Source organism: Eutrigla gurnardus (assembly GCF_963514095.1).
Source record: "Eutrigla gurnardus genome assembly, chromosome: 1".
Taxonomy (NCBI): Eukaryota; Metazoa; Chordata; class Actinopteri; order Perciformes; family Triglidae; genus Eutrigla; species Eutrigla gurnardus.
In genome coordinates this window covers 13,911,868-13,927,119 of record NC_139915.1, presented here as the reverse complement: position 1 = coordinate 13,927,119, position 15,252 = coordinate 13,911,868, and the positions used below count along the sequence as shown (strand labels likewise).

At 40.0% G+C, this 15,252-nt stretch overlaps 1 protein-coding gene across 5 annotated transcripts; it reads right to left on the bottom strand.

The window, feature by feature from the left end:
• Nucleotides 1-1,590: 1,590 nt before the first annotated feature.
• ankdd1a (ankyrin repeat and death domain containing 1A) lies at nucleotides 1,591-15,190 on the bottom strand. 5 transcript variants are annotated; one of them, XM_084015361.1, is made up of 16 exons: nucleotides 15,088-15,190; nucleotides 14,406-14,509; nucleotides 13,563-13,661; nucleotides 13,305-13,403; nucleotides 13,113-13,217; nucleotides 12,752-12,850; nucleotides 10,824-10,922; nucleotides 9,825-9,923; nucleotides 9,602-9,700; nucleotides 8,438-8,536; nucleotides 8,210-8,308; nucleotides 5,876-5,971; nucleotides 4,861-5,062; nucleotides 3,927-4,058; nucleotides 2,967-3,036; nucleotides 1,591-2,856 (listed from the first exon to the last, which is right to left on the bottom strand). In XM_084015361.1, the coding sequence occupies exons 1-15, from the start codon at nucleotides 15,122-15,124 to the stop codon at nucleotides 2,975-2,977; spliced, it is 1,530 nt and encodes a 509-aa protein (XP_083871487.1). In that variant the 5' UTR covers nucleotides 15,125-15,190; the 3' UTR covers nucleotides 1,591-2,856; nucleotides 2,967-2,974. The 5 variants fall into 5 exon arrangements, with proteins under 5 accessions (XP_083871487.1, XP_083871486.1, XP_083871489.1 ...); XM_084015360.1 differs by having other exon boundaries at nucleotides 1,591-3,036; XM_084015363.1 differs by having other exon boundaries at nucleotides 1,591-3,036; nucleotides 5,876-5,968.
• Between the last annotated feature and the right edge of the window lie 62 nt (nucleotides 15,191-15,252).

The window sequence follows — 15,252 nt, the reverse complement described above, 5'->3', positions numbered from 1 at the left end:
AGGCGTCAACAAATAAAATGTATTATTACTATTTATTATCAAACTGGTGAATGGAGAGGGAAATTAATGGTCTTAACGGTTAAACAGGAGTACTGGTTGGTTCTAAACAAATAATCTGCCATGTGCATGTGTCTGTAGCCTACTGGGTGGGAATTCACAAGTGACTGGTGCCAAGTAGTTGGGTCGATATGGACACAGCAGGAGCCTCATCGCAAATTAATTTAGCCATGCCTAGCTATGTTATGGGTGACATCGCAGAGTTGTACAGATATTCATAATTATTTCAACTTCAGTCAAACAAGAGTACAAGAGGGAACTTCAAACTGTACACACCAATGACATGTTTCCCTCAACCTTGGAATTACTGGACCAGCTACCTTCATATGTTTGGTATATATTTGACTTCTTCTATCAGACTATTTCTGTTTGTCGTTCGTCAATGATGGTCCAGATTTGGAGGTAAAAATTTGTATGTGGATATGTGTTTTCAAAGAGGAGTTTTATTGATCTTACAAACATGTCACATGGTTGCATAAACACAATTCATCATACAAAAGGAATTCACATTGGTGCAGAAAAAAACGACTAAAATACAATAACCATTTACTCACGAGGGGTTTGTGAACCAGTCAGGCTTTTATAAAGGTGACTGTCTGTACAGAAGATGTGAAACTAATATTTATAGCCCACATGTGATTTAAAACTCAGCTGCTTGACAACAAAACTCTCAACAAACTCACCTCTTGAACGGTCATTCGAAAAGCTGCATTCATGTTGAAATCCAGCACAATACCGTTAGATCATGACAAAACAGAGACCATTACTTTGTCAAAGTACTTGTGAAGTTAATCACTTCATGCAAAATGTAAAACACCATTAACTTTATTTACACAATGCATTAAACTACTTTTTGAGTGTCCCAAAGTAAAAAGTTTTATAATTAACTGGTTTTTATTTTCTGGTTATCATTACCATTTCTTGCATTTGACTCCAGTTTAACCCAGTTATCTAACAGTGCTTTCCATGTTTTAGCTGGTGACCCCTCTAAATAAAACTTGTGTCCACATGTGACCCATCAGCTGTTAATGAGTAAAATCATCCAGGAATTCAAGAGAAAATAATGAAAGAAGATGAACATCTGAAAAAATATCTAGAATTTGGTGTGGGATACAATGAATGTTCTGCTTTAATCGTCTTACAAAATCTCACATTTATCTTGTGACTCCTTTAAGTCACAACCACTGATCTAAGACACTCACACTCTAATGTAAATGTAAATTGTTTTTGGTTCTATTAATCCATTTAGCTAAAGTTAGCCAACTTTTCCATGGCTCTGGTGACACAAAATGGAACAGTTTTTGAAACGAAAAAAAGCTCCATTACATGTGGTGAGTAGCCTAAATATGACTGAAAATATTGATTTTTAATTTTAATGACAAACAGTGATGCTGAGCCTACAACATTGTGTTAAATGGGGTGAAATCCTGTTAAATGTGGCGTTAAAACCATTAAAGCCCCAGAGACACTTACACAGTTACTCCACACTTTGAGTGTGTGTGTGTGTGTGTGTGTGTGTGTGTGTGTGTGTGTGTGTGTGTGTGTGTGTGTGTGTGTGTGTGTGTGTGTGTGTGTGTGTTGGGGAAGCCAAAATAATATTTTGTGTTTCAGGCACAACAGAAAGCCATCACAACATCAACAACTCATTGTAAATCCACTTAGCTACATGGTTGCTGCTCATCTCCTGTGTCTGGTCATGTTTTGCTTTTTCCTCACTTATTTGGGAAGGTGGTCCTCAGAAAACTATGAGAAGGGGCCTTAAATTACAGAAGGTTGACGACAGACGTAGCATAGCACAATTAAATGGATGTTAGCAGACAATCTGAGCGGTCATGCCAATATTGAGCTGTCTGTTCTCCTAATTGTGCTCTAGATACCTGGGTTAAAACTAGGAATAAACTACGTCCAATCTGCTCCTGTTGCTAGTCCTAATGTGATTACGTTGTTGTGGTTTTCTCTGCAAATAATGGCCAAAACATGACACTCAAGTTATAAAAATCACTTTTTTTCCCCTTTAAGGCCACAAAGACTGCCCCCCCAAGGAGACAGAAAGTATTGCTGCTGTGGAGCCACAAAAGCTTAAACCTTGACATCAAGAAGAATAAAGATGCTGGTAACGTTTATCTGAACATTTCCACGTGATTTTGTGGTTATATGATTCAATTGTAGCGGTCTACAGTGTATTCATGTCTGTGAGAGCTGCTGCAGTGTGTGGCTGGTGTCACCAGTCTCCCTGCTAAGGCTGATTCTATATAGCACCACCTGACAGCACACATACAGAGTACTTCACAATCAAAGGTGTCAGAGACAAAACAGTCAGAGACACAATAGAAGAGTTGTAAAATCAAGCAACTCTACACAGTGGTCCTAAGCTGCTTGTTCAAAATGATTGTCACTGACCCCCCCTCCTCCCCGAGTATGAGGAACTTGCAGTTGAAAGCTTATTTTCATTTTCATCATTTTCATTTTCATATTTCACAGGTTTACAACTGCCATTTTCCCTAACCTCAAAATGAATTATCAGCGAACTATCACAGTATATTTAATGTGTGACGACAGGTCATGACACGATACAAAGCCTTTTCGTGGGCTCAGTTCTGGGCATTTAGAGTTCTCGAGTGAAGTGAAACCTTGGAGTTGTTGTGTCGCCTTCGCAGCAGTCTGACTCACCGGATGTAGACTGTGTATAAGTCTGCTGTTGGCCACGTATTTGACGCTGCATTCTCCTCCCCTTCCGCTGTATTATCCAAGTGCTCTGTGGCTGCATCATGTGCTTGGTGACGCCTGAGACGATTGTGACTGGTTTAAAGAAACACAAACATCATAGAATGATAATGTGTGGGAGCCAGACCTGTCTGTAGCGCTGACTCAGCACTGTGTAGATGGTTCTGACTACGCAAGGCACTTACAGTGTTCGTCACATTGCAGAGCACATTTTGGGAGAGCTGGTCTCTGCATTTGCCTTCTGCCGGATGCATTCTGGATGATTAAGAAAAAACAAGGAGACATCAGGAACCTTCACATTCCACACCCACCACATCATAGACTACCATACAGGAAACAGACAAGCACAAACAGTCAGAACATTATTCAGCAACTTAATAATGTGCATTCCCTCACAGTATCTTTTCCTTCCCCTGACCCCCCCAGTCCATCTTAAATACCCATTCTGATTGGATTGGATACCACAACGATCCTTTTTTGGATCCTTTTGTGTGAATGAAAACCTGCTAGCCGAATCAGTAGACCAACTATGTTTCTATAAATTATTTTTTATTTATTTTTATTTTTTTCACTTTTGTTATTTTTTTGCCAGATTGGGGGATATGATGTTAATGTCATTGTGAATGACAAGAACTATTAGTTCACTGCAAAACCAACATCTGTTAATATCAAAAGACAAGGACCCAATCAAACAGTTATCTATCAGCTACCACCCCACCAGATACTGTTCTCAAATGTAACACTTTAAAGTTTCTTTCAATATTTATCAATTACCTATCCGTTGCTCACTACCGAGCCTGTGTGTGAATGCTACATCATCTTCACTGGTGTGTGTGAGTGTGTGTGTGTGTGAGAATCTCCACCACACTCATTGGAACATGAGAGCAGAGCATATCTGAGCAGCACTGCATGAATACAGGGGAAACTATACATGTTGAAACGTTTTCAGATGTTGCTTGCAGGTGAATGTATGTCATGTTTTCTTCACATATAAGACAATGACCAAACTACTGTAATGTTCCGAATTTGGCACCAAAAGCTGGTACATTTTGTCGGAAACTGATTAGGACCGATGTTATTTGGTTTAACGACAATCACAGCTACAACACCATCCCATAATCACACTGACATGGTGATGGACTCACCCGCCAAGTCTGTCCGTGAGATCGCCACCAGCCCCTCGTAGAGGCCTTTAATGGGGTTCTCCCCCGCCATAACGACTCCATGGAGCCAGATTAACAGCATCCGGTGGCCATGCTCTTTGAAGCTTTTCATACCTAGAGGTTCAATTCAGAATTATAATACAAATCAATATGTTTGTAAAGTCCTAGTTGAGGTGCAAGGTGCCATTGTAAAACAACTCTAACCATCTAACAATGTCCCTGAGTGTACCTAGCCTGGAAACTGCTGTAGCTTATATAATAATAATAATGAACTATTCGATCATTATCTGAAAAAGCTTCAAGACAAGATTAAAAGTCAACTATTTGATGTTTTAAAATGTTATGAATATTTAAAAAATCATGATCCTTACTTTCTGTAAACTGCATGTTAAAATGTTTTTTCATCAATATACATATAAAAATAATATCTGTTTAGGTGAGGACATGGTTTATCATTAAGAGTAAAGGTCAAAATCTGGGGAATATGGTTATGTTTTTCACTTGTTACGAGAATTAGATTGCAGCTCCACCTGTATCCAGACGTGAGAATGGCTTCCACCAGGCCAGCACGGTATGTTGTTTTGGCATCAACACTGCGATGTGTGCAGAATAGTCACATCACAAGTGTGATGCTGGCAAATGAAGTCAAACACGTCACGCTTGCTTGATATAAAGGAAAACTCCCATGATTGTCTTTTTCATGACTAATCCAGTATTTCTCATTAATGATCTGAGGCGTGAATGAAGATGGACTGTCAACTGGGACAGACTGTAGTTTTCATTTTGCAATATATATTATGTTCCAATGTAATGTATACAAACATATCTCCCTGCTGGAGCCAGTTTGAGTTGTTTTAACGCGTTTCTCTATCTAAGTTGGGTTTAAAACCATTTTCAAGAGGTCAGCATAGCTCACCAGTCCACTGTTGTTCTAGAGCTCGTACATGTGCGTCGCTGAAGTCCCAGTGTTGTGCCAGGATCTTCCACTCCCCGCGGCAAAGGTGCTTGGTGGCCAGCCTCCACAGGACAGACCGGAGGTGCTGTGTCTCTGGCTGGTGGTCCTGCTTGAAGCTAAGAGGTCTCCCCAGCCACGAGTCCTGCACACTGCCCATCTGATCCTGAAGTTTTTCATACAAAGTGTTCATATAGGTATACATTCGCAAAGCATCTGACGTCAACACAAAACATGAAATAACCATCAAAAGCAGCAACTCTCTTGCAGATGGCCAAGATGGCAGCAGTAGCAGTACTAAAAACTCTGGATCGACCGGCTGCTTCCAAGCTTCACCGGTACAAAACCTATAGCGTACCACCATGATTTAACCTCAATGATTAAAACCGAATTCTATGTCCTAAAATCTCTTGAACAGACCATACAACTCGGATGAATAGTTATTAAAAACATTTTGTTAAAAACTAGTGAAGTTTCTCCACTTATTGAGATCAAGCGAAAATAAAGTGCAAGTGAAATGTCCATCGAAGGTCAAAAGGTTGCCTCAAGGATAGATACAACAGTGTCAACAACTCCATGACAACAACAAACCCATATAGTTGCTTTGTCAAAGCACGAATCCCACAGCAGTGAAGGCAACAGAGGAATCAGGACACATTCAGCGACAAACTTAAACATCACAATGGAATGTAGGATGGGATGGGACGATATAGGATCTTACTGCAGATTGCGCAAAAAAAAATGAAGTTGATCGTGGTGAATTTCCAACTGAACAGCGAGCTGCACATCCCTCCATTTTCATTTGAAACTCAGAATGCGATCCTTAAAATGCAAATTACAAAAATAAATCAAAGACCTCACCTTATAGCAGTGTTCTACATACGATGACTAGTTAAACCAAAATAAAACATCAAACAAATCCATCTGTAGAAGAGAAACCAGCAGCTGCAGATTTCAGAAGTTATCAGGATAAACTCACTTTTTCCCATTTGTAGAAACGATCCGCTTTGATGATCATGTCGACCAGGATGACATGGTTTCCTCTGGCTGCCACCTCCAGACACGTTTTCCCCTGCTGAGAGGATTATAAGTCAGTACGACGCAGTGAATAGGTTGTCTTTAGTCTGCTAGATACATAAATACAACAGTATTAGCAGGTAAATATAACCAATTCAACATTAGAATAAAAAGAATAAGATAAAAAAAAACAAAGGTCAACCATTATAATACAGCTGTTCTGTATATCCATACATCACTTTAGTCAAATATCCATTCATTCTCCCATCCTGACTCTACACTCGTACTCGTACATGTACACTACTATGATATATAACATGATAAGAAAAAAGTAGTTTGCCCTCCACGGCACGTCCTGTTATGAGGTTGACCTTTTTTGAAGTTTACAAACATCAGGCAATGTTTCTTTTTCATTTATTACTAGCATAATTATGGCTAGCATTACTGTAGTGTATAATTATTTTCATTATCAATAAATAATTTCATTTTTTCCCCATCATTTAATTGTTTTAATGGAATTTAAGTACAATTACTCAAGTACTATATTAAAGTTAAACATTTGGGCTACTCACACTTTACTTAAGTATTTCCATTTTATGCTACTATGCAAGTAGTAAGTATATTAAGTATATTGACACTTAAAGCTTACTCAAACTCAAAATGAAACGCTGCTTAAAGTTAATGCATCAGTAATAATAGAAAAGGTGATGCTATTATGACACGGAGAGCAATTTTTTCTGCATGATTACATTTACTTTTGATTTAAAGTATATTTTGCTGATTATACTTCTGTACTTTTACCTAACGCTTGTCGATCCCTTTAAGGCAAAGCAACTATTTGCTTTACATAAAACATTTAAAGCATTGGAGAAAAAACATAAAACAAGCCAATGAAATGAAATAAAAAATCATAAATAAAAGAAAAAAGAATATCAAAGGAATATAAATTACAGTACAGTATAAGAAGTTAATACATTGTATTGTTTACTTTAAAAAAATCTGATATCCTTAGAATACAAAAATGTTTAAGTTAAGAAAACGTCCTTAAAATTTTTAAATTATGATTATATTTCCACTTTTACTAAAAAAAACAAACATTTTATAATCTTCTGTATACTAAATACTTTGGTCAGTCTGGGATATGTCAGTGATTAGCAACAATATTCACTATGACGCATTTGTAAAAAAAATGTTTTGCATAAAGCCAATGATTTTTGTTTTCTTGATATGTCAGTGATGAGTAACAGCATTGATTTTGATGCATTGCATAAAACACTGCAGCGCTCCATCATACAGCAGCTAGAGGAAACCAGGAAACTAGCACATGTGCATATAAAATGGTATCTGGCAATATTGTGTTCCTGTAATAGAGGAAGCTGAAGTTTCAGGACTCTAGTTTGTTTGTGTTTTTGTATCCATGCCACCGAGCAACATGGATGACCACAATGAGGAAGCTGCAGTTTCCAGAACACATTTCAACTCTTAAAATCTTCAGTGTAAATGGTTGTTTAATACTTATTGTTTTACATAACATGCCATGTCTAGCAGGCTTCTTAAATCACTTCATAAAAGCTACACTATATTTAGTACATGTAGTAATTACAGTACATGTGGTGTTGAAGGATATCATAACTGACTTCCAACATTACAAAACACTGAGAAAATAAAGACACTTGCTGTTCACAATATACTACCACATATTGCAGAGTAAACAGGCATATACAGTTTAATTATCTATTACTATTTAAATTGAATAAAATGGTCAAATAATGAGTATTCAATGAGTATTTAAACTGAAGATAGGCTAATATACTGCTGATAATGGAGCTTTCAGACACAGATCATATTTATATGCCTTTATCATCTTTGAAGTTTAATAAATTAACTGCGAGAATTCATTATTATAGTCGTGAAAGGTAAACATTCAATCCAGCCAGGGACCTTTTGCAGGTCTGGGAGCAGCGAAAATCCGCCGGATGAGCGGGCTTGCCAAAATCGTTTTATCGTGCCATTAGTGAATTAAAAAAAATAACATGAAGGCTAATTTGTTTAGCAGCAAGCTATCACAAGCTAACAGGTGATTGTTTGTAGGGCTGATTGGCATCCATGATGACCATGAAATACGGTGCTCGGTTATCCCTTCACTAGGTGGCGCTGTTGCAAAAATCTAGGGTCCTGAAAATACTGTCCTGGCTTCCAAAGTAAATTATCTGACTTCTTCCACCGTTGCACACAAAGAGGACAACGTCTGTTAATGAGAGGAAAGCAGGGAGCTGTATTGTGTGCTGTGTGGTACCTTGTCGGTCAGATTGAGGTTAACGCCAGAGATCAGCATCATCTCGGCCATGTCCTGCACGCCATGCTCTGCTGCGATGTGCAAAGCAGTCTGCTGTCTCTGTGAACCACCGGAGAGAAACCGGATTATTGCACAGCACTGTCACCATTGTGCAATACGCATTCTTAGATGGATTACAATGGAGGCGAGGGCCCTGCAGCGCCACCTGCTGTCGAGGTTTGGACTCACACTGTCAGTGATGTCCAGGTCGCAGTCGGCATCTATAAGCAGCCGTAAAACCTCCGCGTGGTTGTTGAACACGGCTAGGTGGAGCGCTGTGTTGTGTTGCTGTAACAAACACAAACAACGAGGAGAACATGTGACACGTTAATGGTCCTGATAATAAAAGTACGTTAGCAAGTTAGTGAGTAAATCTAATGTGATGCTCTCTGTTGTTTTACCTACTAAAATGTGTTCCTGTTTATGCTGAACGTACTTTCAGATGTATCGGGGCTTTTTAGTTTCAGATGTACAAATAATTCTTCAGTCATGTGGAGATTTGAGAAGCAGACCTTATAACTAAACACTTTGATTTGGAGATGTTGGACTCAAATGCTAACATTTCCTTGAGTTCGATGGCAGACAGTTTTCAGATCTGGAGGCCCATTTGAAATGCCTGATAATCATTTTGTTTCAGTCTACAGAGGCAAATAGTTATTCATCTAAATTCATACATTTAAATCCAGTTTGAATGTTTTGGGAACTTCTGAATTATTGATTGTTGAAGTGGAATTGTATGAGATCCTTATAAATAGTCGGTGTACAGTAGATGGAGTTGGAGAAACAGACAGGAGAACCAGCTCTGGAGCAAAGCAGTGTACTGATGTGGACGGAGGCTGCAGAAATATATATTTTAGACGCCAAAAAAATAAAAAACAGTTTTACTGTACGCTGTATTTAGAATATTTTAACTGCTCCAGCTTGCTGTCTGGAGCCACTGTATTACTATGATGTCTTCAAAGACACCAGACTCCAACTCCCTCGAAGACCTGGGGAGTTGCTGGTCTACTGCTGTCTCAATCGGTATGTTTAAGGGTACATTAGTTTCACCCAACTCACATGATGAACACACTGTTTTTTCTTCTTCTTTGCTTTTCTTTCTTTGTTTCCGCTTTCTAAAATATGTCTTGCTGTCCATGGCCATCCACTGAAATACTATGAATGCGTGTCTCATAAGGTCGTCCATGATCCATCTACTGTTTCTCAGTCATATGTGTGGGAGGAGGGGAAGGAGGTAGCAGCATGCAGTACTTTCTTCCAAAATGTGCTAATAACATTACCACGGGAGGTTAATTATCCTGCTTGATTTGCTCCGGGCCCCTCAGTGTGCAGCAAGGTTGCAGCTTGACTTACATTGTCTACAGCATCTCTGTTGATTCCCACCTCCAGCAGCAAACTGGCTTCTCTGTCAAAGCCACGCTGAGCCACGTAATGGAGAGCATTCATATTCTTCTGGAGACAGAAGAAAACAATAATTTAAACTTGGGGTCTTGAGAGTGCCGTAAGATTGAATTTTTTTTTTCTTCTAATATCGTTTGTTGCATATGATATGTGACATTGGATGAACAAACCGTACGTTAGTTTGTGCGTTGGCATTGCAGCCGGTATCCAGCAGCAGTTTGACACATTCATAGTGACCCCCATCAGCTGCCAGGTGCAACGCTGTAAGACCCTCCTGAAAACAACAGGGTATAAATGATGAATTAATTATTTTATATCAGGCTTTCAATCTAGAGCCCTGGCTGCAAAAGTGTAGTTTTGCTATTTTTCATCAGAAGTAGCGATTTAATTTCTCATGTTTTAGGAAGGAGACACTTTGCCCTACAAGGTACCAATTGGGAGTTTTTTTTGGTTGTTGTTGAAAAAAAATGCATCAAATTCAATGCAAATTATTTAATTAAGACAGACTGTGAAAAAATCCACCCAAGCATTTAGGTTAGATGATCTTTTCATAAAAAATCAGTGTCATCATGTAAACAAACTGGTATTTAAAGGATGAACATTCTGAACATGAATGAATATTTAGTAGTTATGTTCAGGACAGATGTTAGTCAGAAGATCTAACTCGGTGAAAGTGGAATGGTTAGTGTTAATATAAAATTTTAATGGCAGTTTTTTGACCCAGATATTTTTGTCCTCTAAGGATATTAGAGCAACTTTTTTTAAAGAGATACACAGGGCTTAATGTCTTTACTAAAGTCATCTCTATTAAGGTTGTATGTTTACAACAGGTTTTTAAAAGAGTCTAACCTGTTACTGCTAATTTTAGTCCCACAGGGGATTACACTCCTAAAACACCCATTGTATTCTTGCCTTCTTTAGGTGAAACATTTTGGTTTGACTATTTTCTCTGAAGGTAGATTTTGACCTGCATTTTATTTCTCCACCAAGACAAAAATGTATGTATTCGATAGTGGAAGAAAACATGTTGAGTACAACTGGAAAAAAAATGCTTCTGTACAATTAAAATGAACATGGAAAAATGTCGAAAGGCTGCCCATTACACACCACAGTCCTTTTAAGTAAGAAACAAAAATTGGGCCTTGAAGTGTGCAGCCCAGTGCAGTCCACTCACTGTATTTCTATCATCGACATCCACTCCCGTCTCCACCACCTTCTGCAGGACCTCGGTGTGCCCACACTTGGCTGCTAGATGCATGGCTGTGTTCTCTTCCTGTCGTCCAGACATAACAGCACATAAGAGCCAGAAGCCAATTCTGAGACAACTTCCTCTACAATCAAAATATCCACCAAAATATGTCAAGAGGAGCTGTTAACACCTTCCTGCTGTTGTGGTCTTGACCCAAAGTGTAGGAGTGAACAGTTTCATTAAACACCAGTCTGGTCAGGGTGTTGGCTGGGGTTGAAATTGTCACATAAATCAATAATGCCAAACCTTTTAAGACCAACCTTTACATAACTTGCTAACACACACTATATATGCATCCTGTAGGCTTGAGTGGTATTATGGTATACCACAGTATTTATTTTTCAATAACGTCTTACAGACGCTGCACTGTTTATGATGCTGTATTGATGCAATGTGTTGTAATGCACAGCGCACACCACTAGAGGTCGTCTTTATAACAGGCAGCTGAGCTCAGAAAGATGGAAACTCAGTGTTGCCATCTTTTGTTGCCTTAAAAGAGCTGATAGTTTATAGTAGGGATGCCAGTTTGGTTTTTATTTGATTTGAATTGATGTGACATACAAGATGCGCTCGACTGGCTCAATGGGCTTTCCATTTTGAAGGCTTGCACATGTTTTTTATTTTATTTTCTGTTGACTTTGCTGAAGTTGAATGCCACATTTTGATCTGGTTAATGGTGCAGATGCAGCCTGCGATCAGCTGATAGTTGTTGCCAATTAGCTGATATTCATCTAAATAATTTGATTGGTGGTCTCTGTAAAGTTGTATCAGAATATTTTTAATTCTCATTTGTCTGCTTTCAAGCAGGCTCTTTAATTTATTCTGGGAGTTGCACAGCTCTGAGAGCAACAGTGTGGCGAGCTCCGTGATGTCGAGCCCAGTGTGGATGAAGCTGCCCACCGCAGAGCTCAGCACCACGGAGCATCTGTCTATATGTGTCGCCATGGAGACTGCTGCAGTGCTGTCTGAATAGCTCAATTAGGTATATAGACATAAATTAACACATAGACTGACTTGCGCAATTGTCAGTTGAATTTCTTTCATGTCACCTTAAAAAGTTAAAATATGACCAAAAAAAAAAAGAGTTCAATATAAATATGACTCTAACTAAAGGCCTATGCACACTGAGTCCGTTTTTTCGCATGTTTTTTTGATCCATCATCCACTAAAAATCCTATTAGTTGTGAAAAATTCAGAATACGAAACAAATCCAGCAATTCACTTTGTCAAGAACAAGGAGAGTTTCCCCTGCTGATTAGTATCGGTGGCTATGGAGATGTAATTACTGCAAACTTTTCCATACATTGTTTGTTTACACTCCGTCCTTCATCTCTGCATCTTCATCATCTTCAGACTGTTTGGCGTACAGAGCTCATCTGTAGACATATTGGATGTTTGTAGCTCTGCGGTGGCTCTGAGCGGTCAAACAACTCTGGAAACGCTTTTTGACGGGACGTAGCGTTACTGACACAACGTTATTGATATGTATTTTTTTAACAAGCAATGATTTGGGCCAAAAAAAAATGGACTCAGAGTGTGAAGGCTGTAACTGTGATGGAACGCTCCTGTGGGACACAGATACCCACCAACTGTGGCACTACATGGACTACATCCCCACTCAGTCTGCACAAGATTTACAGTCAGAACACATCCTGTTTCACGCTATTTGTTTTCTTGTTTAAATTCTGGAATGATGGATGAATTTCATCCGCTTGGCCGAGGTGTGGTTATAGCAGCCCAACTAATCAAATATTTAAGTATTAAATTGTAGCTATTTCCTTTTCGTCATGTACAACAGCCTATTGTGTCTGCTTATTAGCTGAATGTGTGTGTGTGTGTGCGTGTGTCACTACCTTGTCTTTCAAACCATGTGTGCAGCCCATTCCGATCAGAAACTCCACCACCTCAGAGCGTCCATGTTCAGCTGCCAGGTGAAGTGCTGTCTTCCCTGACTGGTGGGAGAGACATCAGCAGGTCACACACAAGAGATGCCGGTTCATATTCAGCGTTTACCTGACAGCTCATCTTCCATTCAGTCTCATTTATTGGCATATTTCTGATATTCTGATATCAAACCGAAAAACGTTTGTCAAAGTAAAGATGTGGAAGGAAAGGGAGGATATAGGACTTATGTGACAGAAAAAAAAGACAGATCTTTTCTCACCATCTGTTCATCTATTTTTAAGTGTAAATTAGTGCCAAGCAAAGAGTCACCTTGTCAACTGTGTCGAGACTGATGTCTTCCAGGTCCTCCATGATGAACTCCAGTACTCTGATGTGGCCTCGCTGGGCAGCACAGTGCAGCATTCTCAGACCATCCTAACACACACACACACACAGAGAGAGAGAGATATATCAGTCAGACAAGGATCTGATCTTTTGATGATGAAATGAAGCAGTTCTTACTTTGTTCTCACAGTTGAGCTTTGCCCCACAGGACACCAGGATCTGCAGGACTTTCAGGTGACCGAACCAGGAAGCAAGAAGCAGAGCGTTCATACCAAACTGTAGACAAACATTCAGACAAACGTTTAGAAGTGAACAGTGAAGCTCTGACAGTTCAAGTATGTCCAGCAGTTTGCTCCATACTGGCCTTGTTTGATCTAATATGACTGAATGAATGAATCAGTTCATTGGGATCTCACTACCAACACGTGTACGTACACCGTCCCTCTCGTCCACGTCAGTGTCGTGGTCCAGTAGGAGACGCAGGGCCTGTTCGTTCCCAGCTCCCGCTGCCCAGTGCAGCGCTTTACGCTCGGCCTGTGCAGAGAGACGGACAGATACGTGACCGAGTGCTACGCACAGCGACAGTCTCTAAGTGACTATTCAACGAGGAGATTGCACTAATCGGCAGCTGATCAATAACACTTTGGCTCGAGTTTGTAACACAAATGGTGGTTAGATCATTAGAACATGTATAAGAAGTGGACTTCGTCAAAGTGACAGCCCCCCTTGGTTTGTGGACTATGGTTTGGAAGCTGTCATTTGGAAGACATTCACCATCATTTTGCAACCAGGTCTGTTTGACTCTAAATAGACCATAATCTACTAAATTAATATCATGCTGGATTGAAGAAGACTTGAAACTAGACATCGAGACCATAAACTCACATTTACAATGTTTACTGAGATAATAAATCATGAAAGAAGTAGGATAATTTTATCATAGACTTTGATGCAATCAGACTTCTTTTTGCATGCCTTCTCTCTGCTCGCCCCCTAATGACCAGCAGAGAGAATGCAACTTTAAGGCTCTTGGGTGTTGGCTTCACTTTACAGAACCAGAGGTTGCCACCTGGGTCAGACATAGCAAAACATACATGAACATGCCTCACTTTCTGTTAGGCATGTGTCTGCATCCCATGTGTATGTGTGTGCAGCCTTGCATGACCTTATTGGGTTCACCTCTGCTTCTCTTGCTGTGTGTGAGAACTGTGCATTTAAAAAGCAGTGACTGGTGCGCCCCCACCATAGCGTCCACGTTTGTCCCTCAGTAAGCCCTACTTTGTTTTTGGCCTTGACGTTCACGCCCTTCCTGATCAGGTCCTGCATCCTCTCTGGGTCGTTCCTCTTCGCAGCATCGTGGAACTCCTTTTCTAACCCCAGCACTGTCAGGGATGAAGGACAGCACAAAGCAGCAACACTAAGATCTCATGGTGTTAACCCTGTACACATAGTAGCATGAAGAAGCACTGGACAAATGGATACAGAAGGATTTATTAGCCTAAAGATGAAGGCTACTACAAGCTCCTGATTATAAGAAAAAGAAGTCCAGTCCTTTTTTTTTTTTTTGCTGTTGTTGTCTGTTTTTTTGTGTGTCTTTGGTCTGTGTTTTTGTTGGAAAACCCTAAAAAAAAAAAAAAAGAAGTCCAGTGGGCGACTTAACAAAATGCTCCACTATGTGTTCATGGACAGGCTGAACATCTCAACGACGTTTCCTGGTAATTCACCGAAAAATTATAACAATAACAACAACAAGTCGTCTTTACTTCAAGATGATGAACAACCATGTCCCCATCTATATTCACATTGAAAAGAGAAAACGCATAGGGGTCTCGTGGTGTAAACCCCCACCGGGCTACAGCCTCCATACTGCGCCTTGATAACGCTCCTGGCTGCTGCTGGCGGATGACAGCTCGCTGCCGAGGCGCACAGCTGGGATCCGGTCCCGGGCGTCCATACTCACACACGTCCTCCTCCTCCGACACCAGACTGTCCTCCATCTCCCCCGCGTTAACGCGCCGCCGTCATCTCCTTCGTTGTAGCGCTGTAAGTACGATTCTCAGCAGATTAACGGATGCTGGTCTAACATGTATTTCTGTCAAGCCACTCGGAATAAAGCTGTAATAAT

What these genes read in the sequence shown, in the direction of transcription:
- ankdd1a (XM_084015360.1), bottom strand. Translation starts at nt 15,124, where the DNA reads ATGGAGGACAGTCTGGTGTCGGAGGAGGAGGACGTGT. An exon ending in AGCTCAACTGTGAGAACAAA is followed by an intron (nt 13,218 to 13,304) that starts GTAAGAACTGCT and finishes TGTGTGTGTTAG; the next exon opens with GATGGTCTGAGAATGCTGCA. An exon ending in TCTAGAACAACAGTGGACTG is followed by an intron (nt 4,059 to 4,860) that starts GTGAGCTATGCT and finishes TTGAACCTCTAG; the next exon opens with GTATGAAAAGCTTCAAAGAG.